General features: G+C 44.8%; 1 protein-coding gene across 1 annotated transcript in view; it reads right to left on the reverse strand.

Moving 5' to 3' along the window:
* HADH (hydroxyacyl-CoA dehydrogenase) overlaps positions 1–23933 on the reverse strand; it is a 43219-nt gene extending 19286 nt beyond the window's left edge. The window contains exons 1-3 of the mRNA XM_057706343.1: positions 23705–23933; positions 4260–4388; positions 3009–3166 (exon numbers count right to left, since the gene is read on the reverse strand). Coding sequence (XP_057562326.1) covers positions 3009–3166; positions 4260–4388; positions 23705–23836 — 419 coding nt within the window. The 5' untranslated portion in view covers positions 23837–23933. The remainder of the gene's footprint in view (positions 1–3008; positions 3167–4259; positions 4389–23704) is intronic.
* Between the last annotated feature and the right edge of the window lie 379 nt (positions 23934–24312).

The following is a 24312-nucleotide window of genomic DNA, read 5'->3' on the forward strand; positions in this document are numbered from 1 at the left end:
TAACAATGAGTGGCTGACGTGCCCTGAACCATAGCAGCAGGGCCTCTGCAACCCAAGGCTGTGCTGCAAGGGGCTCTGCACCCCCCTTAAGAAAAGAAAGGATTATTCCAAAGGTGAGGGTTACACATTCATCTTTGATGAATGTGGCATCTTTTTATAGGATATTTAAAGGGCAACTCATCCGTGAAAGGGGGAAACAAAGGCACCCTGACTGGAGAGCACGTTTCATCAAACAATGAAGTTACAGTCGGCCCTCAGGATCCACAGGTACAGCCAACCTGGATCAAAAACATTTGGAAAAAAATTCCAAAAAGTTCTGAAAAGCAAAAGTTGGACTTGCTGTGTGATTTACATAGCATTTACATTGATACGGACCATTTTCTTTTTTAAGTCTTTACTGAATTTGTTACAACACTGCTTCTGTTGTTTGTTTTGGGGGGCTTTTGGGGGGGCTCAAGGCATGTGGGATCTTAGCTCTCCGACCAGGGACTGAACCTGCACCCCCTGTGTTGGAAGGCGAAGAAGTCTTAACCACTGGACAGCCAGGAAAGTCTACAAAGCAGTTACATTGTATTATATATTATAAGTAATCTAGAGATGATTTAAAGTACATGGGAGGACTGCACTGCTTAAATGCAAATAATACAGTATTCTATATAAGGGACTCGAGCATCCTCAGATTTTGGTATTCACAGGGGGTCCTGGAACCAACCCCAACAGATACAGAAGGAAGACTGTACATCAGGGCCCAATGCTGAGCGTCTCTAACCCAGGACACTCCTAGCACACACATTACCAGAAGGAGAAAGATGTCTCCTCCCAACAGACCTTTACCGCCACCTCTCCCAATCAGCCAGGCTGGCTCTGCTCGTAACAGTGTCTCACACTGCCTTCCTTCCACACAAACACGATGTATGTACATATTATCTTCCACAAAAAAGCACACTCTCACATTTTCCTTGAAACACTTGACTCTCTTGGACCATATTTTGTTTTTACCTTTCTGACATTCAGGTACCAAAAAATTACTTTCCTCTTAAATATACTAACAGAAAATTGACAGTACAAGCATGATGGTCACTGGAAACCCCCAAGGCCTGGTATGAAGAAGACTAGAGGGGGTGGTGGACTCTGGTGGAAGAGAGTCCATGCTTTGTCAAAAGGAGAGAGCCAGGACTCAGCTGGGGTGGGTCGTGGGCCTTAAGGAAGCTTTTCATCTGCATGTCTTATACTGCAGCTAGGGAAGATGTGCTCTCTTCCAGGATGCAACTGTTTTATCAGGGCTTCCAACCAGAACTTTATAACTAGAATATATTTTCCTTTCCCATTATAGGATCTAACTGCAAAACTAAGCAGTAAAGTATCTCAATCAAGCTGTTTTATCAATAAAAAATAAAAACATAACAATAACAATTCAACAAACATTCAATAAAGGCAGTGATCTAAAATGAAGACAAGAGTGTGGAGAAGGAGGGCTGCAGCCAGAAGCAAAGTCACATCTATGCCGTACCTACTACGGGCCCTTTCACGTGTCACATGTTTTATGACAAACAGGTGAAAGAGTCTAGTATAGTGCCTGACATACAGTAGCTCTCAGAAGATGTGAGCTGAGATACATGAGTTTCCTAAACAACCCTGTGCAATAATGTACCATTACCCTTATTTCATGGACAGGGAAACTAGTCTTAGAGTTAGAACTGGGAAGGTCTTGGAAATTATTTGCCCATAACTCCTGAACTCAAATTACACATGATAAAACTGAGGGCCAGAGAGGGTTCATGACAGTCCAAGGTCAGAGAGGGAAGCGGTGGGGGCCTGGCACAAAGCCCCAGGCCACCTGGCTGACCCCAACAGTCCCTCCTTTACTCAACACTGACAAAAGAGGGCAGTCAGACCTGTCACTGTCACAAGGGAATGACCAACATCCCAATAAAAGCCAAACTGCTTGACAATGCTCCCTTTTCTGGGGTGGGTGTTTTGCTGTCTCAGAGGGCTCCCCACTGACTTGGGAGCCAACACCCCTACCAAGACAGTCTTGTTTCTGTCAGATGGTGCTGCAGCCCCTAAACGCCAGTGTGCAGCACAGTGTAAAGCTCATGTGTTACATGAGCAGAGTGACACACAGGTGACAGAAAGACAGGCCTCTTCAGCCACCAGACCATGTAGCTCTAAGGGCTGACAGTCCGGCAGGCTGGTATCAACTGTTTCTCTTCAGTCACTGCTCACTGGCAGCTGCCTAAGAATTACTGTTATCATACAATCTTATTTTGACTTTGAGTCCCAACCAAGAAGGGTGAAGCGTGGCCAAGCAAACCACAGGAAGAGCACGAACGAATACATCGGGTGTCAGGGTCACCCAGAGCCACAGGCAGAAGGAGAGCTGCGCATGTGCACAGCTTGCCGACAATGCAGACAGTCCTGAGCCCGCCGGCCCTGTGCCTGACCTGCATGAAGCTGGCTCTCCTCTCCCACCCTCTGCCAGGAAGTCGGGTAAGAACTCAGTGCTCCTTAACGGCTCCCAAGAGTGTTCTGAGTTAACCCATAGAAGGCTCAAAGGAGGAGGCTCCTGGAAAACTATGTAGACAGAGAGGCATTCCCATCAATCACATAACTTCGCTGGTTCCACCCAAAAGAGGGGGCACACCAAACTGCTCTAAGGTTGCTCAGCAGACATTTAAGGATGTGTCCGAGTGCCTCCATCCTCTGGCCTGGGAGGGCCCAAGACAAAGACGGTGCAAGAGACGAAGGCCTGTCCCTGGATGGACCCCCCATTTCACATGGGAAATTCCACCCTCATTTGGGGACAAGGATCAGATCAGGGCAGCCCAAGCCCTGGGAAGCAAATTGGGGGTGGAGGATGGAGAACAAAGGACACAGTGTTGGCTCTTCTGGAAACGGCTACAGGGTAATAGAAAGTCTTAGTGTCAGAAGATTCCTTCCCAGGAGAAAAGCCCAAGCACCAAGGAGGAAGCCCCCAGACCCAATAAGACCTCCCAGAGATCACGTACTCAGCAGCAAACTTGTCCAGCCTCTTGAAGAGCTCGTTCTTCACCTGCAGATTCTCTACGATGGCCTCCATCACCAGGTCTGCGCTGTGGACCACGGCTGCTGCGTCCGTGCTGGTTGATATGCTGCTCAACGTCTTCTCCACGAACTCACTGCCAGCCTAATGCAGCAGAGGAAGAAAAGAACAGTCACTGGGCTCACTGGAAAATGGTGTGCAACCTGCTGCTGAGGTGGGAGGAAAGAGGAGTGGGAGGATAGGCCAGCACACCCCAGACACAAATGTGTCCTGAAATTCTGAGAAATAAAACTCCCTGCGTTTCTTCTTAGGACAGACAGCATCTCAATGTACTTCAGGACACCAGGGCAAGAATCAGCCTGTGAACAATCCCAACTGCTGGTCAGCACACTGTCGTGTGTCAGGCATAATCTCTCAAGCTCTTAGGCAGCTCTGCTTCAGTTACTAAACTGTTTGTTCACGGCACCTGTGTTGGCCTGTTCTATCTGTTCTGAGTGAACAGCCAGCCAGCCATGTACCATTCCATGACGGGCCCCTTGGAAGCCCGTATGCAATCTGTCTTCCAGAAAAGGGTAAAAGCTGAGCTCAGCTCCATCCATGAATCTGAGAGGTAGCTGGTGCTGACTATTCCCCTCTAACAGGAGGCAGGGGAGAGCTGAGGAAGGGCAGGAGCCAGCAGTAAGAAAGGTGAACTCCGCAGTCATTCATCAAATAATCCTTGCCCACCGTGCGCAACAGACACAGCCTCTGCTCTAAGGGAGCTTATAGTCCTGTCCTTCCCTCATTTTCCTCCTTTGTACCTCCAGGTTTCCACAAACAGATCTCAAGGCAGAAACAGACAGTGCCCCATCAGCTGCCATTTTACTTCAAGATATAATTTGCCCACAAGGATTAAAATGGTCACAAGCAGCTAAAGGCAGCCAAAGTCATCAAGGAATAAAGAACTATCTGAGCTGTTCAAAAGAAATACAATGCAAGATGATAGGTTATTTAAATTTTCCATCAGCTGCATTTTAACAAGTGAAGAGAAACAGGTAAAATTAATTTTACTTAACCCCAACATTCCCCACAGAATACTTAGTGATTATGTTATTATACTGGCCTAAAGGCAGACCTATTACAGTGGCCTAAAGTTTCAATTCAAACAAATTGAAAAAGCAAGCAAAGGCCAGAACGCCCTCACAAACGTGAAGTGGTCAGAGGACTGGACTTGAGGACACTGATGACAAGAAATTACCTTGGGATTTTCTGCAAACTTCTTCTTGGCTACTTTCTGAAGGCTTTCCTCAATTCCCTTTCTAGATTTTGCCAGAATCTCCTCTGTTTGGTCCACCAACACTACTGTGTGGCCAGTTGCTGCAGCAACCTAGAGCAAAAAAAAAAAAAAGCAAGAAAACATAAAAGTTTAAGAAAAAAAAATAGTAGATGGGAATTCCCTGGCAGTCCAGTGGTTAGGACTCGGCGCTTTCACTGCTAGGGCCCGGGTTCAATCCCTGACTGGGGAACTAAGATCCGGCAAGCCACACGGTATGGCCAAAAAAACCCAAAAAGACAGTAGAGTTGCATAGTCTACATGAACTCTGACACCATTCTAATCAAAATACCAAATAAACATAATAATAAGCCAACAGTAATTAAACACACACTTCTTCCCAGGCACTGCTCTAAACTCTTAACATGGATGACAACAATTCTCAAAACAACCTTACAAGGTTAGGAAGTATGCCCACGGTCACACAGCAGGTAGACAGCAGAGCTGGGATCTGAATCAAGGGTCTGAAGGCCACACTATAACCACTTCCCTGTGCTGCGCTGTCCAACACAAAAGCCACCAGCCACATGGAACTCTTTATGTTAACTAAAATTAAATAAAATTAAAAACTCAGCTCTTCAGCTGCATTAGTCCGATCCCAAGGGTTCAACAGCCCACTCACAGAGCACCCATGCCCTCCCCAGCCACCTTTCTTCCGCAGAGCTGGACTAGCTTGTGCGGCGCGACCCCCTGCCTCATCTCCTCTACAGTCCTTAGGTCAGCAGCGGGTAAGACTTTAACAATGGTGGCAAAAAGACTCACGTCCCCAAGGGCTAACCAGTGACATGACTCCCATGAAAACAGGCCTTATCATCAACCAATTTAAAAGGACAAGTCCCCTCCCCTCACCCACCCCTGCTAAACCCTGAGGATACGCTGCCTCCAGTCCGCGTGGAGACAGCCGAGTTTAGCCACAATCAGTGACAAGTCAATCCCTACTTTATCACAGTGTGCCAAAAGCTTTGGCAAAAACTGTGGAAAAGGTAGATAAGTTTTTTAAAAAATAGGTAATGAGGTCATATTACAGGTAGGTGTTGTACTCAGTTCAAGCCGTAAGTAATAGGACACATATGGCCTAAAACAAACATCGATGATGCAAGATACCACCACAACTGAGATGCTTCTCAGGGTTTGGAAAGACCCCCACAGAACCACTTGGTTTGGAACTTCTGTGGACCAACGGTATGTAAAAGAGGGGCAGGTTAGCAGAAACGAACCTGCCCAGAGATGACAGTAAAAAGTAGTTCTAAACCACCATCATGATGTGATTCTGGAAACCAGGCAACTAAAAACTCAAAGTTGAAAACCAAAGAAGAAAAGAAACAGAAACAGAAGAGCAAAACTCAAAGGAAAAGAGGTTCAAATCCCAAACAAAGGTTTCCAAGGAACACTTCTAAAAATGATTAAGACAGGTTTTAAATGGAAGTTAATTACAATAGGTTCTCCCTGAGAACACTGCACTTAGGGCTGCAAGTCTAAACCTGCGGGGCCTGTAGGCCGAACAAGCACCTCCAACGCTCTAGAGCCTGCCTGGGAACCAAGGAAAGGAAACACTGCCAGGACCTGTCAACAACCACAGCAGGGCAATAGGATGAGTTACTTCATAAAAAGACAGAGGCAAGAAGCAAACTTGCCCTGTCAGCAAAAACACGGGCTGCAGGCAGCAGCAGGTCAAAGTAAACCAACAACCTGGAAACTAAACACCCAGCAGGGCAGACAAGCTTTCTCCATAAGTAACAATAGACCAAGGCCCATCTTGCCAACACCTCAAATCACTGGACACAAATTTGAACCTCCAATTCAATAAATTCAAAGCAAAAAAGCAAGAGCAAATTTAGAAACTGCAGAAAAGACAACACTGTGAGACTGTTATCTTTAGCAAGGCTCTTGGCCGGTGTCTGGAACCATACACTTGGAAAGGGTTCATGTTTGCTGTACCTAAACTGTGCAATGTGGTTTACACTCACACCTGCTTTTCTTCTGAGAGTCTGAAATTGTGGTACTTGCCAGGCAGAAGCTGCCTATGTGACCAGCCCCAGTAAAAATCCTGGACTCTGGGTCTCTAACAAGCATCCCTGGTAGACAACATTTCACATGTGCCGTCACAACTTGCTGCTAGAGGAATTAAATGTATCCTGTGTGACTTCACTGGGAGAGGACTCGGGAAGCTGGCACCTGGTTTCTAGACTTCGCCCCATGTGCCTTTTCCCTTTGCTGATTCTGTTCTGTATCCTTTCGCTGTAATGAATCATAGCCGTGATGATGACTATATGCTGGTCCTGTGAGTAAATCACCAAACTTGGAGAAGTGGGGGAATTTGGTGGGGAACCTGACAAAGAAAACTAAGAAAATAAGTCCCAGATTCCAGATGCAGCTGGTGATGAAACTGAACTGCTTTGAGACGTGCACCCCTGGGGAGCAACAGCTGAAGGGAGGTGTGATGACCACTGGTGGCGTACATCGTCTGCAAGCTGGGGGCAAGCAGAGGTGCTGGCTAGGGGACCTTCCGTTTTTGTCTGGGATCCACTGTTTGAGTCCCTCTGGAATAACACAAGTGACTTTCACCTTGTTCCTCTTAACCTCTGACCTAGGTCATCCTCTGAAATAGCCCAGACAGGCTTCCTCAGATTCTTCCCTGCTCAAGTCCCAATTCACCTTCCCCCACTTCACCTCCAGCATCACTTGGGCTTTTTTTGCTCCTCAAGGAGTTGGGGAGGAAAATTCAAGTACATTTGGCACAAGACAGTGCCAAAGCTGAAGGGAACAGAGACAAAGAAAGACAGCGACAGACTTCCCTGGTGGTTCAGTGGTTAAGACTCCACACTTCCACTACAGGGGGCACTGGTTTGATCCCTGGTTGGGGAACCAAGATCCCAAAAGCCACAGCTCGCGCCCCACCCCCCGCCCCTCCAAAAAAAGACAGCAAAGGCAGTGTCCTTTTGCTTCGAAACTTTATAATCCCACGGAGAAAACATAAAGGAAAAAAAACCCCAACAATACAAAGCTCCATATCTGGGATGTCAAAGAAAAGAAACACCGCATGGTGAAGAACTCTGTCAGGCAACAGATCTCAGGAGGCTGGGTAAAAGGAGTACACCTGGAGTGAGCCATCTTCCCAAGGAATAAGGTGTTAACCTTAAAGAGGTGAAGCAGAATAAGTGAAGGAGCTGGTATCATGCCATCTCTCTAGAAAGCCACTTTCATAGTTATTATAATCACGTTTACGACAGTCACAGGGCATTTTTGGTTGTTTCAGGTAAGCCGTAAAGCTATCCTTATGATCACTTTTTTTAAACTGCAAGCAGAACCAAACCTAAAGGGGAAGCAACCCTCAAAACTTCAAGCGAACCAAGAGAGACGTACAGAAACATTAAAATTCAACTGGGAAAAACCCTGGCCAGAAAGCATTTTCAGCCTAAATGCCGCCTTTCCGCTCCTATCCAAAGTCCTCTGATAACACCCTCAGCTGCACCCCACACTCCTCGCTGCCCCGGCCATAAGGAGACACTGGGCAAGTCAGTCACTGCCCTGCTTCATCCAGGCATCTAAATGAGCACACCAGAGATGGCACAGTATGCAGACACCAGCCAAAACCAGCTAGTAAATCAAGGCTCTCTAGGCAACGTTCCAGAAGAGCAAAGTGCACATGTCAAATGACCCATGTCAAAGTTACTGAGTGGGCAAAATTTGTTTACTTTCCCATCTCAGCCAGAAGATACAGAAGGTGTAAGGAGGGGCCAAGCCTCAGAAAGGAAGACAGATCTTCCCAGTGTGTCACTGATCACATCCTCACTCTGCAAAACTTCCCTCAGCCCCACAGTGCCTCAATGGTCTAACTGAGGCTGCTCTCGTAGGAACTTAGCTCAACTTTTTTCCCTACCTCAACTAGATGGAGCATTTTCTACAATTTTGGGTTCTCCAAAATGCTTAAATGGGAATTTCTGGTCTAGTAAGAAAGCAACAACTGTATACTCTAAATAGTTATCCCTTTAAACACTTTCTACTTTAGCTTTTCTTACCTTGGTTAAGTCATAAAGCTTCAAGAAAATATGAAGGAAATTTTATGGTACAGTCATTCCACAAACACAGATAGAGAAGGACATTCTGGTTTAAAGCCAAAGTGGATATGGTTAGTGGGGAGTTCCCTGGCGGTCCAGTGATAAGGACTTTGTGCTTTCACTGCCATAACCCAGGTTCAATCCCTGGTCAGGGAACTAAGATCCTGCAAGCTGCGCAGAATGGCCAAAAAACGAAACGAACCAAAACAAAACCCTAAGTGGATGTGGTTAGGGCTGAATGGAGAAAATACACGTGAAAAAGAGAAATTTAAATTCTTGAAATATTTTCCATCTTATGGTGAAGCTCTTGGTTCCAAAGCAATAAACTACCATTACAGCACAACTTCAAGTGATTTCAATGAAAACAATATTTTCATCCTACCCACCTGCAGAGAGGAACCCAACCTAATGCTCAAGTTCCCTATAATCATTTCTTGCAGATACACCCAAGAGATGCAAGGTTGGCAATACCCTGAGGGCAACTTCCTGTTCTATTCATCTTTGCAAACCCCAGTGCCTGGTCCATGGTGGGCATTCAATGTATATTTGCTGAAAAAGTAAATGATCAAACAGACTACATCTAGCCCACTGCCTGGTATGTATTAGATGCCTAGTAACATTTCCACAGGATGTGTCCAGTGTTCTTTGATTCTATTCGTCTATTCCAAGTGCGGTTAGTATTCCTCTCCTATTATTGTGTCTAAGTGGGCCACCGCTGGGACAGAGTCAGGCTGCAGGCAGCCTGTCCCCTGCCCCCATGCAATCCATGTCCAACCTGAAAGGTGCACGACTCTCACCCCAGACTGGCTCAATAAGCTGCTGCAACCTTAAGCATGGCCAGTGGTTAGATCTTCATTCATGGCTTCAGCTACACACACATTTGAAGGCAAAAACCAGGAAAAAAAAAAAACACAAGAAGTACTGTGTCTTTCTTGGAAGCCAAGAAACTGTACCGGGGTATACAAACAATCTGGACAGTGGGGAAGCCTTCAAATGGTTTGGGTGACAAAAATGCAGATTATTAGAAAATGCTTTCCACCGAATGACCGAGGGTCACAGGCAAAAAGTATGGCTTCTCAGAGGTGAGCACTTTTGCCCCCCGAGCCCAACACCCATGCTCCCCTGGGTGGAGGGGAACCACCGTTTAGAGTACCGTGCTGGGCACCACTCTGCTTTCATCCCCTTCACCACTACTGCCTCCTGCTGACTCAACAACCGTGCTGTGCCTGTTCCAGACCCTGGGATAAGGTGATGAACAAAACAATTCCCTTCGCTCAGAGAGCTTTCACTCCTCACAGATTATCCCATTTGGTCTTCACAACAGCCTTTGGGGGAGGCACTGTAACAGTAAGCAAAGTCTGGATGTGATGGGGCTTTGAAGCTAGGGCCGTCTGTATCCAGAGCTCATGTGCTGGCTGTTCCTGACCCCAAAATGCATGGCTGGGTCCGAGGGGAATAGTCAGACATCTCTGAGCTGGGCAAGGGCCAGGCTCTGGAGCCCGCCTGCCAACTGTGAGACAGAAAAATTCCTTAACCCCCCACAGGTTGTCTCCTCATCCTAAAAATGGGCAGTTGAGTTTTCGAGAGGATTAAGAGTTAATACGTGTTGAGAGGATTAAAAGAGTTAATACAGTAGAGTTGTTGAGAGGATTAGAAGAGTTAATACACACCCGTGATATGCTAGGCACCCAGAACAGTACCTAGCATATCACAACAGCTTAACGATTTTATTCTAGGCAGGCCCCTTCCTCCTTCTGCAAGGGTCCGAGGCCTAATACTGGATCCAGGTACAGCCTCCAAAGGTAAATTATTTTATTTTGCTTTTAAAATTACACCTCCTGATTTCAACGACTTGTTCCCTTTCTGGTTTTCATTTTCAGGTTTTCCCTTCTCTGTCGTTCCATTTTTACAAACAGGCTAGGAACTCTCTTCATTTAAAAAGAATGTTTAAAAAGGAGGGGGGACACCCACAAACTTCCTTAGCCACCTGAAGCTGGCCTTCGCTTCACCACAGCAGTCCTTCAACTACTGGGGGGGCACAGTGGTATGTGGAGCACGAGTTCTAGAACTGGACTTCCTAGGTTTCAACCCTAGCTTAGCCACTGACTGCATGACTTTGGACAAGTTACTCAGTCTCTTTATCTATGACTTCCTGATCCGTGATAAGGAAAACAGTACCCATTTCATAAGATTGTTGTGAAAATTAAAGTTAAAGCATTTAGAATGTATAGACTAATGCCAAGCACAAAGAAGGTACACAATGCTTCTTAGATGTCACTCTAGTCACTACACTTTCCACTCACATGTTCTGCCTGAACCATGCAATTCCTAAACCCTAGCGATGGGGCTTCCTCCAGCACCACTGTGGCATGAAAGTACAGATTACTTATCAATGGTCTTCTAAGTGCTAAAGCCAGTGCCTGTTCCTTGGCTCCATCTTCTACTTTCCAAGGCCCTACACACTGCCAACTAAACCTTCCTTTTTGAAACTCTCCAATTTCTTATCTCTATTTCTTATCTGTTCCTTTTAGCCATATTAATTCTCTTAATCTTCTCAGCCTTTAAACAAAGGTATCCTTCAAGGCTCTGCTCTCAGTATTCTTTTCCTCTGTCTTTATATCCTCTCTTTCTGGAATCTTAATCATTCTAATAATTTCAGCTGTGTATGTAACCAGCATATTCTGTCCTTAAGTGACAGTCAACATCTTGACCCTAAAACCAGTTCTCCTTGACCTTCATTAATGTTACACTACCCTGAGGGTCACAATTTCCTGGACAACACTCACCCCTTAATTATGTCCAAAGAAATTCTATCCATTATTCAAGGCCTATTTCAAAAGCTAACCTCTCCATAAAGCCTTTTTCCAAATGAATGTCTTCTTTCCTGTTTTGAAACCTTAGAGTTAGACTTTTACTGCTGTTATTATGTGCTTTACACCAAAGTCAACTGTGTCATGTGGATCTTTGTCTAACAATCTCTCCTCTTAGATCTGAATCCACTGATAGCAGATTGGACATTGATCTGGTCCCTGTGTCCCATAGCACTCATCACTTGTCCAATAAATAAATGGTCAGTACCAGGTGCCTGGAGGGGAGTTAACCTGAGCCCGTGCTCTCCTCAAACCACACCACACTTCTTCCTCCCACTGCTTCATGGCTCCACACCCCTGCCTTTAGGTTCCCTCCACCAGGAAGCACCTCTCCCTCACTGCTGCCTGGGGGACTCCAACTCATCCTTCACAGTCCAACAGAGAGGCCCTCTCTCCTTTAGTGAAAGCTCCCCCAACCTCTAGCAGAGGTGGTCACTCCTTTGTGCCTCTACTGATTTACAGATACTGCAGGTCCTTCCTGCAGGACTCTAAATACAGTAAGAAAAACAGAGTGTAGAGCTGCTAAGAGCCACCAGCTACCAGTGGCTGCTCAGTTATGTTAACGGTAGCCAGAATCTCAGGATGTGAATACAACAGAGAAATCAAAAACAAATGGTTGTAAGCAACTTCATGTTGTAAAAATCTCACAAATTTCAGAATAAAGGTCATAAACCAATGAATATGTAGGAGAAATTCCAGATGCGAAAGATAAATTAGACATGGAAAAGCTGACCAACACCAACTCTTGATGAATTCAAAATAATACCTAGAAACCTTTTCAAAAGAGCTGCCACATCATCCACTTCTTCAGAGTCTGAAATAGCTGTTACCACAAATCCCAACACATGGTGGTTCTGGCACACTCCTAACGGCAATCCGAGCAAAATTTCCAGTAAATATAAAGTTCATATATATATATGTACTGCAATTACATACATATGACTTTTTTTAACATATACTTTTTTAACGTCCCTTTTTCCTTACCCTAAGAAGATATGTCTTATATGTAATATCATATCTCAAGTGTCTAAAAGCCACATCTGAAGGTAAGGTATTTAAACCACTAGAACTTTCACCTGTATCAGGTGACATTCCAGACATAATGAGCAGGTGACCCGTGCCTTTATGACAATTAGTTGTTTGTACTTCTTCCTCTGGACAGTGAGCAATTCAAGAGCAGCAGCCGCATGTTACCTTCAGCCACCCCAATGCCTAGGACAAAGGGACACTTACTATTCATGAAAAGAATGCATGAAAAATAGATCTATTTTTTAAAAGCTTCGATTTGTAAATTATCTTAGGAATAAGTTCTCAAGAAATCATGACTGGTTTTGCTTACTTGAAACTCTTTATAACAAATTTTACAAACCAAGTTATTTTAGTATTATGAAAAGTCACACTATTCGTTTGAAAAGGATAGGAAGAAAAAAAAAGAGCTAATAATTGGAGTCTTTAGTCAATTACCAAGTTAAAAAAAAAAATGCCACAAAATGTCTCTGTTATTTTGGTGAGCAGATCAACCGTTTTCTGCACTGGTGGTTGGAGATACCAGGCAAAAGGGGAACTGGAGGGCAACAGCCATGTAATATGACCACCTCTGTGATTTCAAAAATGGATTTATGCTTAAAATTTCCTCCAGCATGTCAATGTGCCCTGTACCATTTATCAAAGGGGCTGTGGGCAAAGACACACGTGTCCCTCCATCCTGTGAGGGACCCGTGTGTAAGCCAGGCCAAGGATGGCCACAGACACATGACACACGTTTCCCTCCAAGTGGGTTTCTTTTCTGTCATAGTAGAGAGATCGTGAGCCACCTTAATTCCTCAACTACCGCAAGGTCAGGCAAAGGTATTTACTGTTCAGCTTTATTAGCTACAGAAATCAAGATCATTTATTTTCAAAGCAAGAAGATCAGTGTGGTGGCTTTCACCCTTTTTTGCCATGAACTCTTTCCTCATAAGAATGTATACAGAAGAGAAATACATAAAGCGTGGATCAGGGAAGAGGGGTTGGGAACCGCCAAGGAAATTCGCTGAACTCCTAACCCTAAAGTCCATCACAGCATAGTGTAAAAACCTCTATCTATCCACATCTGTTAGGATGGCTATTATAAAAACAAAACAAAAACATAAAATAAGTGTTAGCAAGGATGTGAAGAAATCGGAACCCCTGCACACTGCTGATGGGTAAAACCGTGCAGCCCTGTAGAATATGGTATGGCAGTTCCTCAAAAAATTAAACATAATTACCACATTATCCAGCAATTCCACTTCTGGGTATATACCCAAAAAAAACTGAAGCAAGACTAACACAGCTGTAGACCACGTTCATAGCAGCATTATTCACAGTAACCAAAAGGTGGAAGTAGCCCAAGTGTCCACCGATGGATGAATGGATACATAAAATGTAGTGCGGACAGGCAATGGAATATGATTCCATTACAAATATTTCAATGTAATATTATTCCTTAAAAAGGAAAGAAATTCTGACACATGCTATAACACAAAAGAACCTTTAAGATTTTTAGGTGAAATAAGGCAGTCACAAAAGGACAAACACTGTATGATTCCTCCTATATGTAGTATCTAGAACAGTCAAATTCATAGAGACCGAAAGTAAAGCAATGGCTGCCAGGGTCTGGAGGAAGGGGAGATGAGGAGTTATTACTTAACAGGCACGTACTTAAATGCCACTGAACTGTACATTTTTAAAAGGTCAAAACAGGTCTTACTTTATGTATTTTATACCACACACACACAATACCTTTAACACAAACCTTCATTTTACTGAGAAAAGAAACAGTAACTAAAACAAAAAAATTATTCACCGAAGATCACATACAGGCACTAAAACATAATTCTGTAAAAGGCACTTCTGTCTACATTACTAACTCCATTAAACTTTTCAATGGGGGCCCCATGACCACAGAATAAAAGTTCCTACACATGGCACGCAAAGCCCTCCATGAAAGGGATCCACCTCCTCTCCAGACACATTGTTCACTGCTGTCTGAGACTGATACCACCGCAAGGTCTAGACTGCCCACATCTGCTACTGCCTCTCACCTCCAGGCCTCTGTACTGTCCATGCTTTCTCCCCAACCTCCCCTCATTAACTAAGCCTGAGTATCATTTCCAGATACTAAGCAACGCCACCCCAAGATCCTACTGGTCCCAGGCAAGGTGTCCCGCCGTGTTCCAGTAATACCCCTGCATACCCTTACCACTGCACCCACCATGCTGTGTTATGATCATCTACTTAAGTGCCATCTCCCCTACTCCTGGATTCAAATGTCATGCTATCTTTGACTGCTGAATAGACCCTGCCTGGCTGGGGTGGGCCCTCAGGAAATGCTGACTGAACAAATACATCTGGTGGGAAAAGCTAAGATGAGATTAGGTCTCCTGAAGGTCCAAGGCTCTTTTCATGGGGTTGCTTAGGGCCTCCCCTCATAACGTGAAAATAACTATACTGGAGTTCCAGTTCAAGATGGTATGGAGGAAGATCCTGACCTCACGTCCTCCCACAGACACACTGAGTCTACAGCTACATATGGAACAATTTCCTCTTTAAAAAAATCTGAAGAGGGGTCGAGTGATGACTACACACCAGGCAAGAAAGAAGAAAACCACAACAAGATGGGTAGGAGAGGCTGGGACACAATCTCATCATAAACCCCAAGCAGAGAGGGACCTTGGAACCTGGAGCTTCTCCCTGAAGAGCAAGCGGCTTGCACCCACATCAGGCATCCCAACTTCTGGGACATACACTTGAGATGACCCTCCAAAACATCTGGCTTTGAAAACCAACAGGGGTCATGTCCCAAGAACTACAAGACTCTAGAAATCTGAGAAGCCACTCTTAAAGAGCCCACATGCTCAGATTCACACACTCCAGGGCTGAGCTCAGAGGCAGCTGATGAGTGTATGAGGTTTTTTCTGGTAGCTCTTTACGAACTCTTTCTCTGTTGGTTACCGTCCTGTGGGACCCACGAACATAAGCCCCACTGACCACCAGAGCCAGGCGATGCAGAGGTGTCCCCTGGCAGCAGTAGCAAAAATCAGGGTGCCAGACAGGGGTATGAGCTCCTCTCTGGATGACACCAATTACTACAGTCCTATGGGGCCAGGAATGCAAGCTCAGCTAGCCTCCAGAGCCAGGCAATCAAGACGCACTGCTCACCAGCAGCCACAGAAATCGGGGCACCAGACACATGCAAAAGCTTCCCACCAGAAGACACGGGTACTCTGGAGTATGGCACACGGAACCCCCAATAAGACCAACAGCAGAAATCTTGCAGGCCAGAAGGGAGTGGCACAATATATTCAATGTGCTGAAAGAAAAAACCTCCAACCAAGAATACTCGACCTGGCACAGTTATTGCTCAGAGGGAAAGAGTTCACGACTACTAAAACAGCCTTACAAGAAATGTTAAAGGGACTTTAGGCTGAAAAGAAAGGGTGCTAATTAGTAACAAGAACACATATGAAATAATTCTCACGGAAAAGATAAGTATATAGTAAAGGCAGAAGATTAATCATTTATAAAGCTAGCATGAATGTTAAAAAGACAAAGCAGTAAAAATAACTATAATTACAATAATTAGTTACGGGATACATAACATAAAAAGGTGTAAAACGTGACATCAAAAACATTAAATGGGGGGGTATTAATGTTGACCTTTAGAATGGGATCAAACTTAAGCTGTTATTAAACTAAAATGGACTGTTTACACACAAGTTGCTATATGTAAGCCTCATGGTAACCACAAAGAAAATTAAAAGTCAATGCAGGGAATTGAAGATATTTGAAATATAAGAATTCACAGTCAGAATCTATAAACATTTCCTACAAATCAATGAAGAAAAAAAGCACAACCCAGTAGCTAAGTAGGAATGAAATCTAACAGAATATTACACAAGAATATACCTACATGGCCAATAAACATATGAAAAGGTGGTTCACCTCACCAGTATTGTAAGCAGGAAAATTCTAATTAAAACACAATGAAAAAAAAAAAACACAATGAAATGTCACTACACCCACCAGAATGACTAAACGGTAAAGGAACAACAACATAATCCTAAAGAGCAAAGAGAACCTTCATACCCTGATGGCAGAACTGCAAACTGGTATAAGGCAGAACTGTAAACTGGTATGACCACTTTGGAAAAATGTCTGGCATTATCTACGGAAGTTGAATATATTCATATTTTGTAATCCAGCAATTTCACCCACGAGATAGGTACACATGTGTGTATCAAAAGACAGGACCATGACTGTTCACAGCAACAATGCTGTGAGGGTTAATTCCAGCAGGTCTAGAATCAGCCTGGGTTGTTCTGCTAAAGTTCCTGCATCACAGTGACCCCTGGTCAAGGTATGAAACCTACTGGCTTATAGTGTTGCTTTGTAACCTTAAGACTATAAAGTTTTGGGGTGGTTTATACCAGCTTATCAGCATTGTTTGTTGATAAGAGTGATACTGATGATTCACACCTGATTTCATTTTTAAAATTAAATTATTGAAGACTCTTAGAAAAGAATTTCATGTGTCTTGAGTGCAAGGAAATCAATCACACTCATTCTTCTCAAATTATTCAGTGAATTATCCCCAACCTTCTGAGGAGATGGTAATGGAAGAGTGGATCACAAAAATAAAAAGGTCTTTTTTCCTCCTCCCACAGACATGTTATTTTTCAATAAATAATAAGGACTCTCCCTGGCATTTTAACCTGAATGCCAATAATCTGAATCAACCCATTTGAGAACTTCCGTTTTATGTAATAGTGACCTACACTGTAAGACTTTGAGGACAAGCAGTCTGCAATGGAAAAAATTTTATTTGAAGGCTATGTCCTCAACTCCATGACTTCTCTAGCCCTGGTGGAAGGCAGGCTTAGCCAGAGAGAAATATTTTTGGACAAGGATGCTCAGAGCTGTAAAAATAGATCCAGTGAAAAGCACACTTGTCAAAGCCCCTGAGTACTCCAGCCACAGGGCCAAGGAAACATGCCAAGCAGAAGCTGGCTGGATTTCTATGCTTTTGCAAATATGCCACCAGAGTTGAAGCCCCTTCTCTGAAGTATAATCTGAGTGGAGAATTTGTGAGAATTACATCAACTGGTCCAGTGAGGTGTTCCATGTGCCCCTACACTATAGGAGGGCTGCGTTTCATCAACATTACACGCTCTCTGAAAAATCGCAAAGTTGCATGTACCATCTGTCACACCCGAATTCTGACTTCCCCATCCCCAGAGTTAGGCGTTCACTCCGGGGTAAGTGCACGGAGTCACTGCTCCCCAGGAGACTGCCGCGCCCCGGAGCCTGGCCTGCCTTTGCGTCAAGGCCTGTCCTTGGGTTCTCATGATTTGATCCAGGGAGGAAAACAGCCGTAAATCAGCTGCATCTCTGAGAGCTGGCAAATCTGGGTTTATGATTCTCTCTGGTTGTGCAATGCCTTGAACGCTGCCATCAACACAAGTTGTCTTCACAAATTTCAACAATCAGAAAAAGGCATTCCGCTGAGGCTTCCAACCACCACCACAAACAGCTGGTTTGAACTTAAAACAGTTAAGTTCATTGGCTGGCCTCTTTTTTTAACTTAGATTTTTATATTTTATTTATTTATTTATTTATTTATTTTTTTTGGCACACGGGCTTAGTTGCTCTGCGGCATGTGGGATCTTCCTGGAGCAGGGATTGAACTCATGTCCTCCACATTGGCAGGCAGACTCCCAACCACTGCACCACCTAGGAAGCCCAGATTTTTATATTTTAAATACTATTTCTAAAAAGCCAAGGAAATGTGCCTCTGTTTTTAGGTGAGGCTGTTAAATACACAATTTTTTTTTTTTTAAATTCAGTAAGTATCTGGGTTTGGTAATGTAGAGAAAATAACTTCTCTCCCTGGACTCTCCATTCCTATCTCCCCCAAGTTCTGGAAAGGAGATGGGATAGCTAGACATCTCAGTGGCATCAACCAACTTTTAGTTATATTTAAGAATCTCTGAACGATGTTGCCAGGATGAACACTTTCTGAGTAGAGGAGAGAGCTGCAATTCCAAACTGCTCACTAGGAAGATTAATATGGCAATGGTTATTAGGATAAGTGGTTTTTTCCTATTAGATTCTGCTGAAATGAACCAATTAAGATGCTACCTCAACAATTCAGGTATCCCCGGAGGAAAGCCTCAGAGCCTCCTGCAGTCTGGTGGCCACTCTGACAGCAACTCTGTCTTCGGAGTGCATGAAGTGGCTAGAAGATGGCCATCACAGAGGGAGGAGACTTTGGGAAAGCTGGAGAGAACAAAGAAGTCTTGCCAGGTGAATCTGAATCTATTATGGGCAGAAAGATAGTAGCAGAGGATGTAGATGACCAGCAGGTGAATCTCACTTTGAATCTAGAGCTGAAGAGAGGTCAGGCTGATAACTGTTAATTCCAGATACCCACAAAAGATCCCCTTGCCCATGGAAGCCATACTTCTCCTCACAAGACAGCAGAGGCCAAAGGTGTAGGCAGAACCGTGGTCATCTCAGCCACAGGGACCTCCAGCAAGCGGAACAGCTGTTGAGAGAACCGAGTTCCAGCCCCAGCTCTGCCTCTGACCCTTGACCCCAAGTGCCATCTCTGCAGGGGTGAATATCATAGTGGTCACATGAAATGCCAGAGACATTAAAGTACTCAGACCAGAAAAAAAAGTCACATCTGTAGAGTGACTTTTTAGTGCCAAGCTCTGCTGCAAATGCTCTATGAGTATGAACTTACTGTAATGCCCAAATACGAGTAAACGAAGCACTGAGATGACCTCTCTCAACAACCCACACAATTAGTCTTAAAATCTTCAGAACTGGTTGACTCTCCATAGCTCCCTATCATATCTTCAAAGACAGTTAAGAGAATCTAAAATAAGAGAAGCCATCACCAGATTAGAGCTGATGGATCTACATAAAAGCAGCTAACATTTATTGAACAGTTACCACGGAAAACACTAGTACAGTTCTAAGCGCTTAGCTCATTTATCTCTCAGAAAACTGAGACAAGTATCATTATTTGTAGATAAGGGAAGAAGCAGAGAGCGGTTAAGAGACTTGCCCAAGATTCCCACAGCCGCTAGGAGAGGAAGGGCTGGGATCCAAACTCCAGCAGGCACTTTACGGCCTGCTCATTTTCAAGCATTAGACCACCACTCAGCAGAAACCACCACACAGGTAGCATAACCTGGAGGGAGATGCAGAACAGAGACAGCAGCACTGTCTTCCTGCAGTGTCAGGAGAACTAGACAGTGGGGTATGTGCCTACGGCAGACATGCGGGGAAGTGAGGAGGAGGAGCAAAGGAAATTAGAAACTCAAGAAATGTGCAGAGAGCAGTGAGGTGGATCTAGGACATGGCAGAGAAAACTCAAAACCCGACTGAGGTACCATTTCTGCTCTACAACGTCCAAACATATTCCATGGCATTCATTTTTCTGCCTGTCAACCCTATCTCTTCTACAGTACCTCCAGCCACACCCCCAGTCCAGAGATTAATATGCTGACAGGAGTTGATTTTACTGTCCCCAGCACATCATGGAAATCAGAGAACAGCCCAATAAAGAGCAACAACACAGGAAACGAGGGAAGAACTTCACAACAAACACACACCCCATACCCTTGAGGACAAAGTTAACACCTGGGAATAAAACTATTCCCTCCATAAGAACTTTGAGTCAAAAGGAGAGCTTACAGCCAGGTGACTGTGACAGCCTCCTGTGATCCTAAAACTTCTAGGCCACTGCACTGTTTTCAAACAAACTTCAACAGAGGCATACTCACTGTAGCAACAGAAATGAATAAAGCCAAACAACACAAAGCAACTCTGATCACTCTTCTACTCAGCATCAGAAAATTCAGAATTGGGGGTAGGAAAAAAAGAGATGGGCAAACAAATGCAGAGGCTGAGGAGACTTCCAATCCACTTGAGTCCTCAGCAAGCATCACAGAGTACTACAAATGTCAGGCACACGTGTGTTTGTAGTTTAGAAATCCCCCCCCCCCCCCCCGCTTTTAATAGCCTAAGGAGCTCTCCCCAGGAAAAAAAAAAAAACATACACTGTTTGCTCTTTAAGAGGAACAAATAAAAAAGCTTTGGTGTGAACCCAGCTCCAATTTTCTTCAAGATGAAAACTCTCACTTCCTCAAAGAAGTGTAGTGCACTAAAAGGAATGTTGTACCAGACACCCAAAAAGTCCACCCCTGAAATGACATTCCCAGAAAGCCCACCAGCTTCTCACCAGTAACTTAACAAAAGCTATAAGCTCTCTAGGCTCCTCATATGGGAAAAAAAAAGGCAATGCAAGAAGCAAAGCTTTGACTCATTCTACAAATTGAAGAGATGCACAGCTAATAACTTTCTTCCTTTTTTCCCTTCTTCACTAAGCAAAAACCAACCCTTCCCCCACTCGAGGGTCAATTACTGCTGGAAGCTTCTTTGCTGGCCTAAGTACCCAGCTGAAGACAAACTGGCAATCAGACCCAAGTCAGAATAATGGGCAAACACACAAAACAAATTAACCTTACTTAAATATTAACCTGAAGTCAGTTTTTTTTTTTTTAATTTAAAACAAGCAAAAGAAATGACAGGCAAAGTAGATACTCTTGGAGAATACAAATATACAAATGGCCTGTGTTCTGATCAACCTCGTATAATTAAACACAGACACCACTTGTCTTAAATTGCTTAATTGATTGTGAAATGTGTCAGGCTCCCACAAAACCTATTTAGTTTAGTTTTTTTTTTTTTTTTTAATCCTACTCAGCATGAACTGGAACATATGGCAAAAATGATAAATTTTAAAAATACCAAAAATGTGAACAGAATTACAGCTTGGTTAAAATTAAAACTGCTTCAGAAAGAGTTCACAAGAGTGAAGCTAAACACAAATTAACAGCGTAACTTAGAGGTTAGTTTGTGCTTGTGTTCTTAAGGCTTTACCGAGGAGGATAAAAAGTGTCTTCCCTCTTTTCAGAAGTCCCTGAACAAACTGCAGTAACAACTGGTATTTGCCTGCAAGGTTAAGCAAGATGGAACAGAATCACAACCAATACTCTCCATTTTAACATTACCTACCACAGCAGCAAGGGCCAGAGATGGGCGTGGCAGGAGGGGACAATGACAAAAAGACAAGGATAAAGCCATGAAGGCAATAACCCTGAGGCAGCTAACATTCTGTGAGCTCTTACTAGATGACACTGTGCTAAGTGCTTGACATGTGCTGATTCACTCAATCCTCCCCAAACTCCTAGGAGGCTGGTCCTACCTCAGAGATTAGTAAAGCAAAGAAGTGACTTTTACATGTCAGCACAGCCAATGTGAGGCAGAGCCGGCACAGGCCATCCTACGTCCCCACAGTGAACTGGATCCAATGTATAGTCAAACCACATCAACTAATAGTTGTGGCATTAAATAAGCAAAACAGATTTACCTGTGACAAAAGCTGTAGGTCAAGGAGCATAAAGAATGAGGTAATACTGCCTTGAACAGCATGCTGCAGGGCAGAGTGCAAAAACGGATCAGCCAAACGGCCGAAACCAACCAAGCGGCTCAAAGCGGCAGACACGGATATTCTGCAGGAAAGTGCGGTTCCCCTCCACAGGATTAAAGTTGTCACCCACAGTGACTGAGGCTCTTTTAAACCTGGTTATGTAAGGACAGAACTACTGTTCCCTACAACTGTCCACTATTTAAATCTTTGATCTTTATCAACTTCTTAAATGACAGTTCCACTATATTTCCAATGTGTGGGGTAAACAGCTTTCCTTTTAACCCCTTAGGTTTCAAAAGGCACAGCCTGGTCCAACTACTCAAGGATGTGATCCACAAGTCTGAATTCCCATCACTGTCAACTTCCTCCCTCCTTTCTCAGATGAAAGCTCCAACACCACACCCATAATTTTAGGTGCTACCTGTGTGCCTTTTTGTGCAACACAACACTCTTTTTGGCCAACAGTGGATACATTATTCCAAGAACTGAGCAACAGTGAATTTGTACAAAGCTGAAGTGATATTTTCTATTTAGTTTCTAATCCTCTTCCCACCTGATGTCTTCAAGAGACCATCAACAATAGTTTCTGCACCCATTTTCTATATTGTTATTGGGGGCGTAAGGCCCTAATATCATCACTAAGATGTCGTTTAGATGTTTTTAAACAAATACATTATTTTATAGCTGCCCACAACAAATCTTACTCTCTCAGCATAAGGAGATAGAGACTTGGGTAGAGCAGGGAGATACAAATGCACTCACCCTAAAGTTTCTTTTGAGTATCATGTAGTATAATGTGTGGAACTTTCATGTTAAAGGGACTTACTCCTTCCACCTCCCGTATAATAAACCCAGCAGCCAGGGCACATACACAATAAAAAGGCCAATATATGTCCAAAAACACGATCTGAGAAGAAATGGGAGACAGAAGGATAAAACATTAATGAAACACTGATTTTAGGAGAATGTGCAATCAAATTAATATGTTGCGAAAAACTTGCAGTGTGGGAAATTCTAAGATATATAATAACAACAACAAAAGATTTTTCTAAAAAGCAAGCACCGAAGCATGGACTTGGCTGGATACAGACACTAAAAAAGTTAAACTCTTTCATGATCATTGCCACTGAACTTGAGTTCCTCCCTAAGAAAAATTAGATAAATGCCTTCCCCCGTCCAACAATACAAGTAGCAAAGAGCTGATATGCTAAGAATATAATCAGCTAAGCTATGAAAATCACGGTTCTCTAATAGGAGATGGAAAATAACCAATGAAAATCAGTAAGTAAAAATACAAGTATCACAGTGCCTAGGTAATAACTGCACAAATGACCCTGAACCACGGCTCAGCTGGAACCGGGCGGAGTCCTGAAGATGCACACGGAGATGAGCGACTCCTTCAGAGCCCTCAGCTGCTCCACCTCCCCTCCCACTCCACCCAGCGCCAGAGGGCACTAGGGCAAAGACTTGGGGCAGCACTTGGTGGAGTCCCAGGGCCTCACAAGCTGCAACACGCTACAGGAGTGCTGACTACTACTATTCTTTGCAACCCAGCGAGCAAAGGAAACACTCAGGGGAGAGAGAAGACCATCGAGGAGAGCAGAAAACTGCTCTGACAACGACTACAGAATTACAAAAACAAAAACAAAAAACACAAAACTGATCGCAGTCCGGGTCTCTGGAAGCAAACCCCGGAAACTGAGACTCAGCCCAAGGACACTAGACCTTTGGGGGAGTGGAGACTCACAGGCCCAGACATTTCAACTACACGGGGGAGGGTCGGGGTGGACATGCCCCGGGTCTCGCGGGATGGCAGGCCCCCTGGCCGGATACCCACGGCGGGTCGCGGCCCGCCAGCGTTTTCAAGTCAGGGCGGTCGGCAAAGCCCACGCGGAGCGCTGCCCGAGGACGGCCCACCTGGGCGATGCCGGCGCCCATCAGCCCGCCGCCGATGACCGTCACGTGCTTGATGAGGATTTTCTTCGCTGAGGCCGCGGCGGCGGACGAGGAGGACATGGAGCGCACGAACTGCCTCGTTACGAAAGCCATGGTGCAGACGGGGAACGCGGCGACGACACCAAGACCTAAAGCAGGAGACGGCCGCACGCCACCAAGGCGGAGCAGCCAGCCGACCTCTAAAGGGGCGGAGGCCCAGCAGCCCCGCCGCCTGCGCGCCGCGGGCGACGCCGTGACGTATTCGGCGGCGGGGCGGAGCCTCACGGCCCGCTTTCCCCATTGGCGGAGGCCGCGGGGATGGCATTCGAACGTCCGAGCGCGGCGACGGAGCCCGCGTGGAGTGACCCGGGTCTTCTCGCCGCCGTCAGGGCGTGTGCGGAGGGGCGGTGGGTGCTCCGATACCGCGTCCGCTGCAAACCTTTCCTCACAAAAGCCGCGGGCCCCTTGTAAGGGGAAGTCCGTGGTGCTGCCTTGTGCATGACTGGACGCCGAATAAAGACGTGTTATTCGGCTGCGGTAATGAGGGGGCCCCAAAATGAGCACCTTCCGTTCAAAAACCAGGCCTAGGG

Source organism: Hippopotamus amphibius, chromosome 13 (genome assembly GCF_030028045.1).
Source record: "Hippopotamus amphibius kiboko isolate mHipAmp2 chromosome 13, mHipAmp2.hap2, whole genome shotgun sequence".
Lineage (NCBI taxonomy): Eukaryota > Metazoa > Chordata > Mammalia > Artiodactyla > Hippopotamidae > Hippopotamus > Hippopotamus amphibius.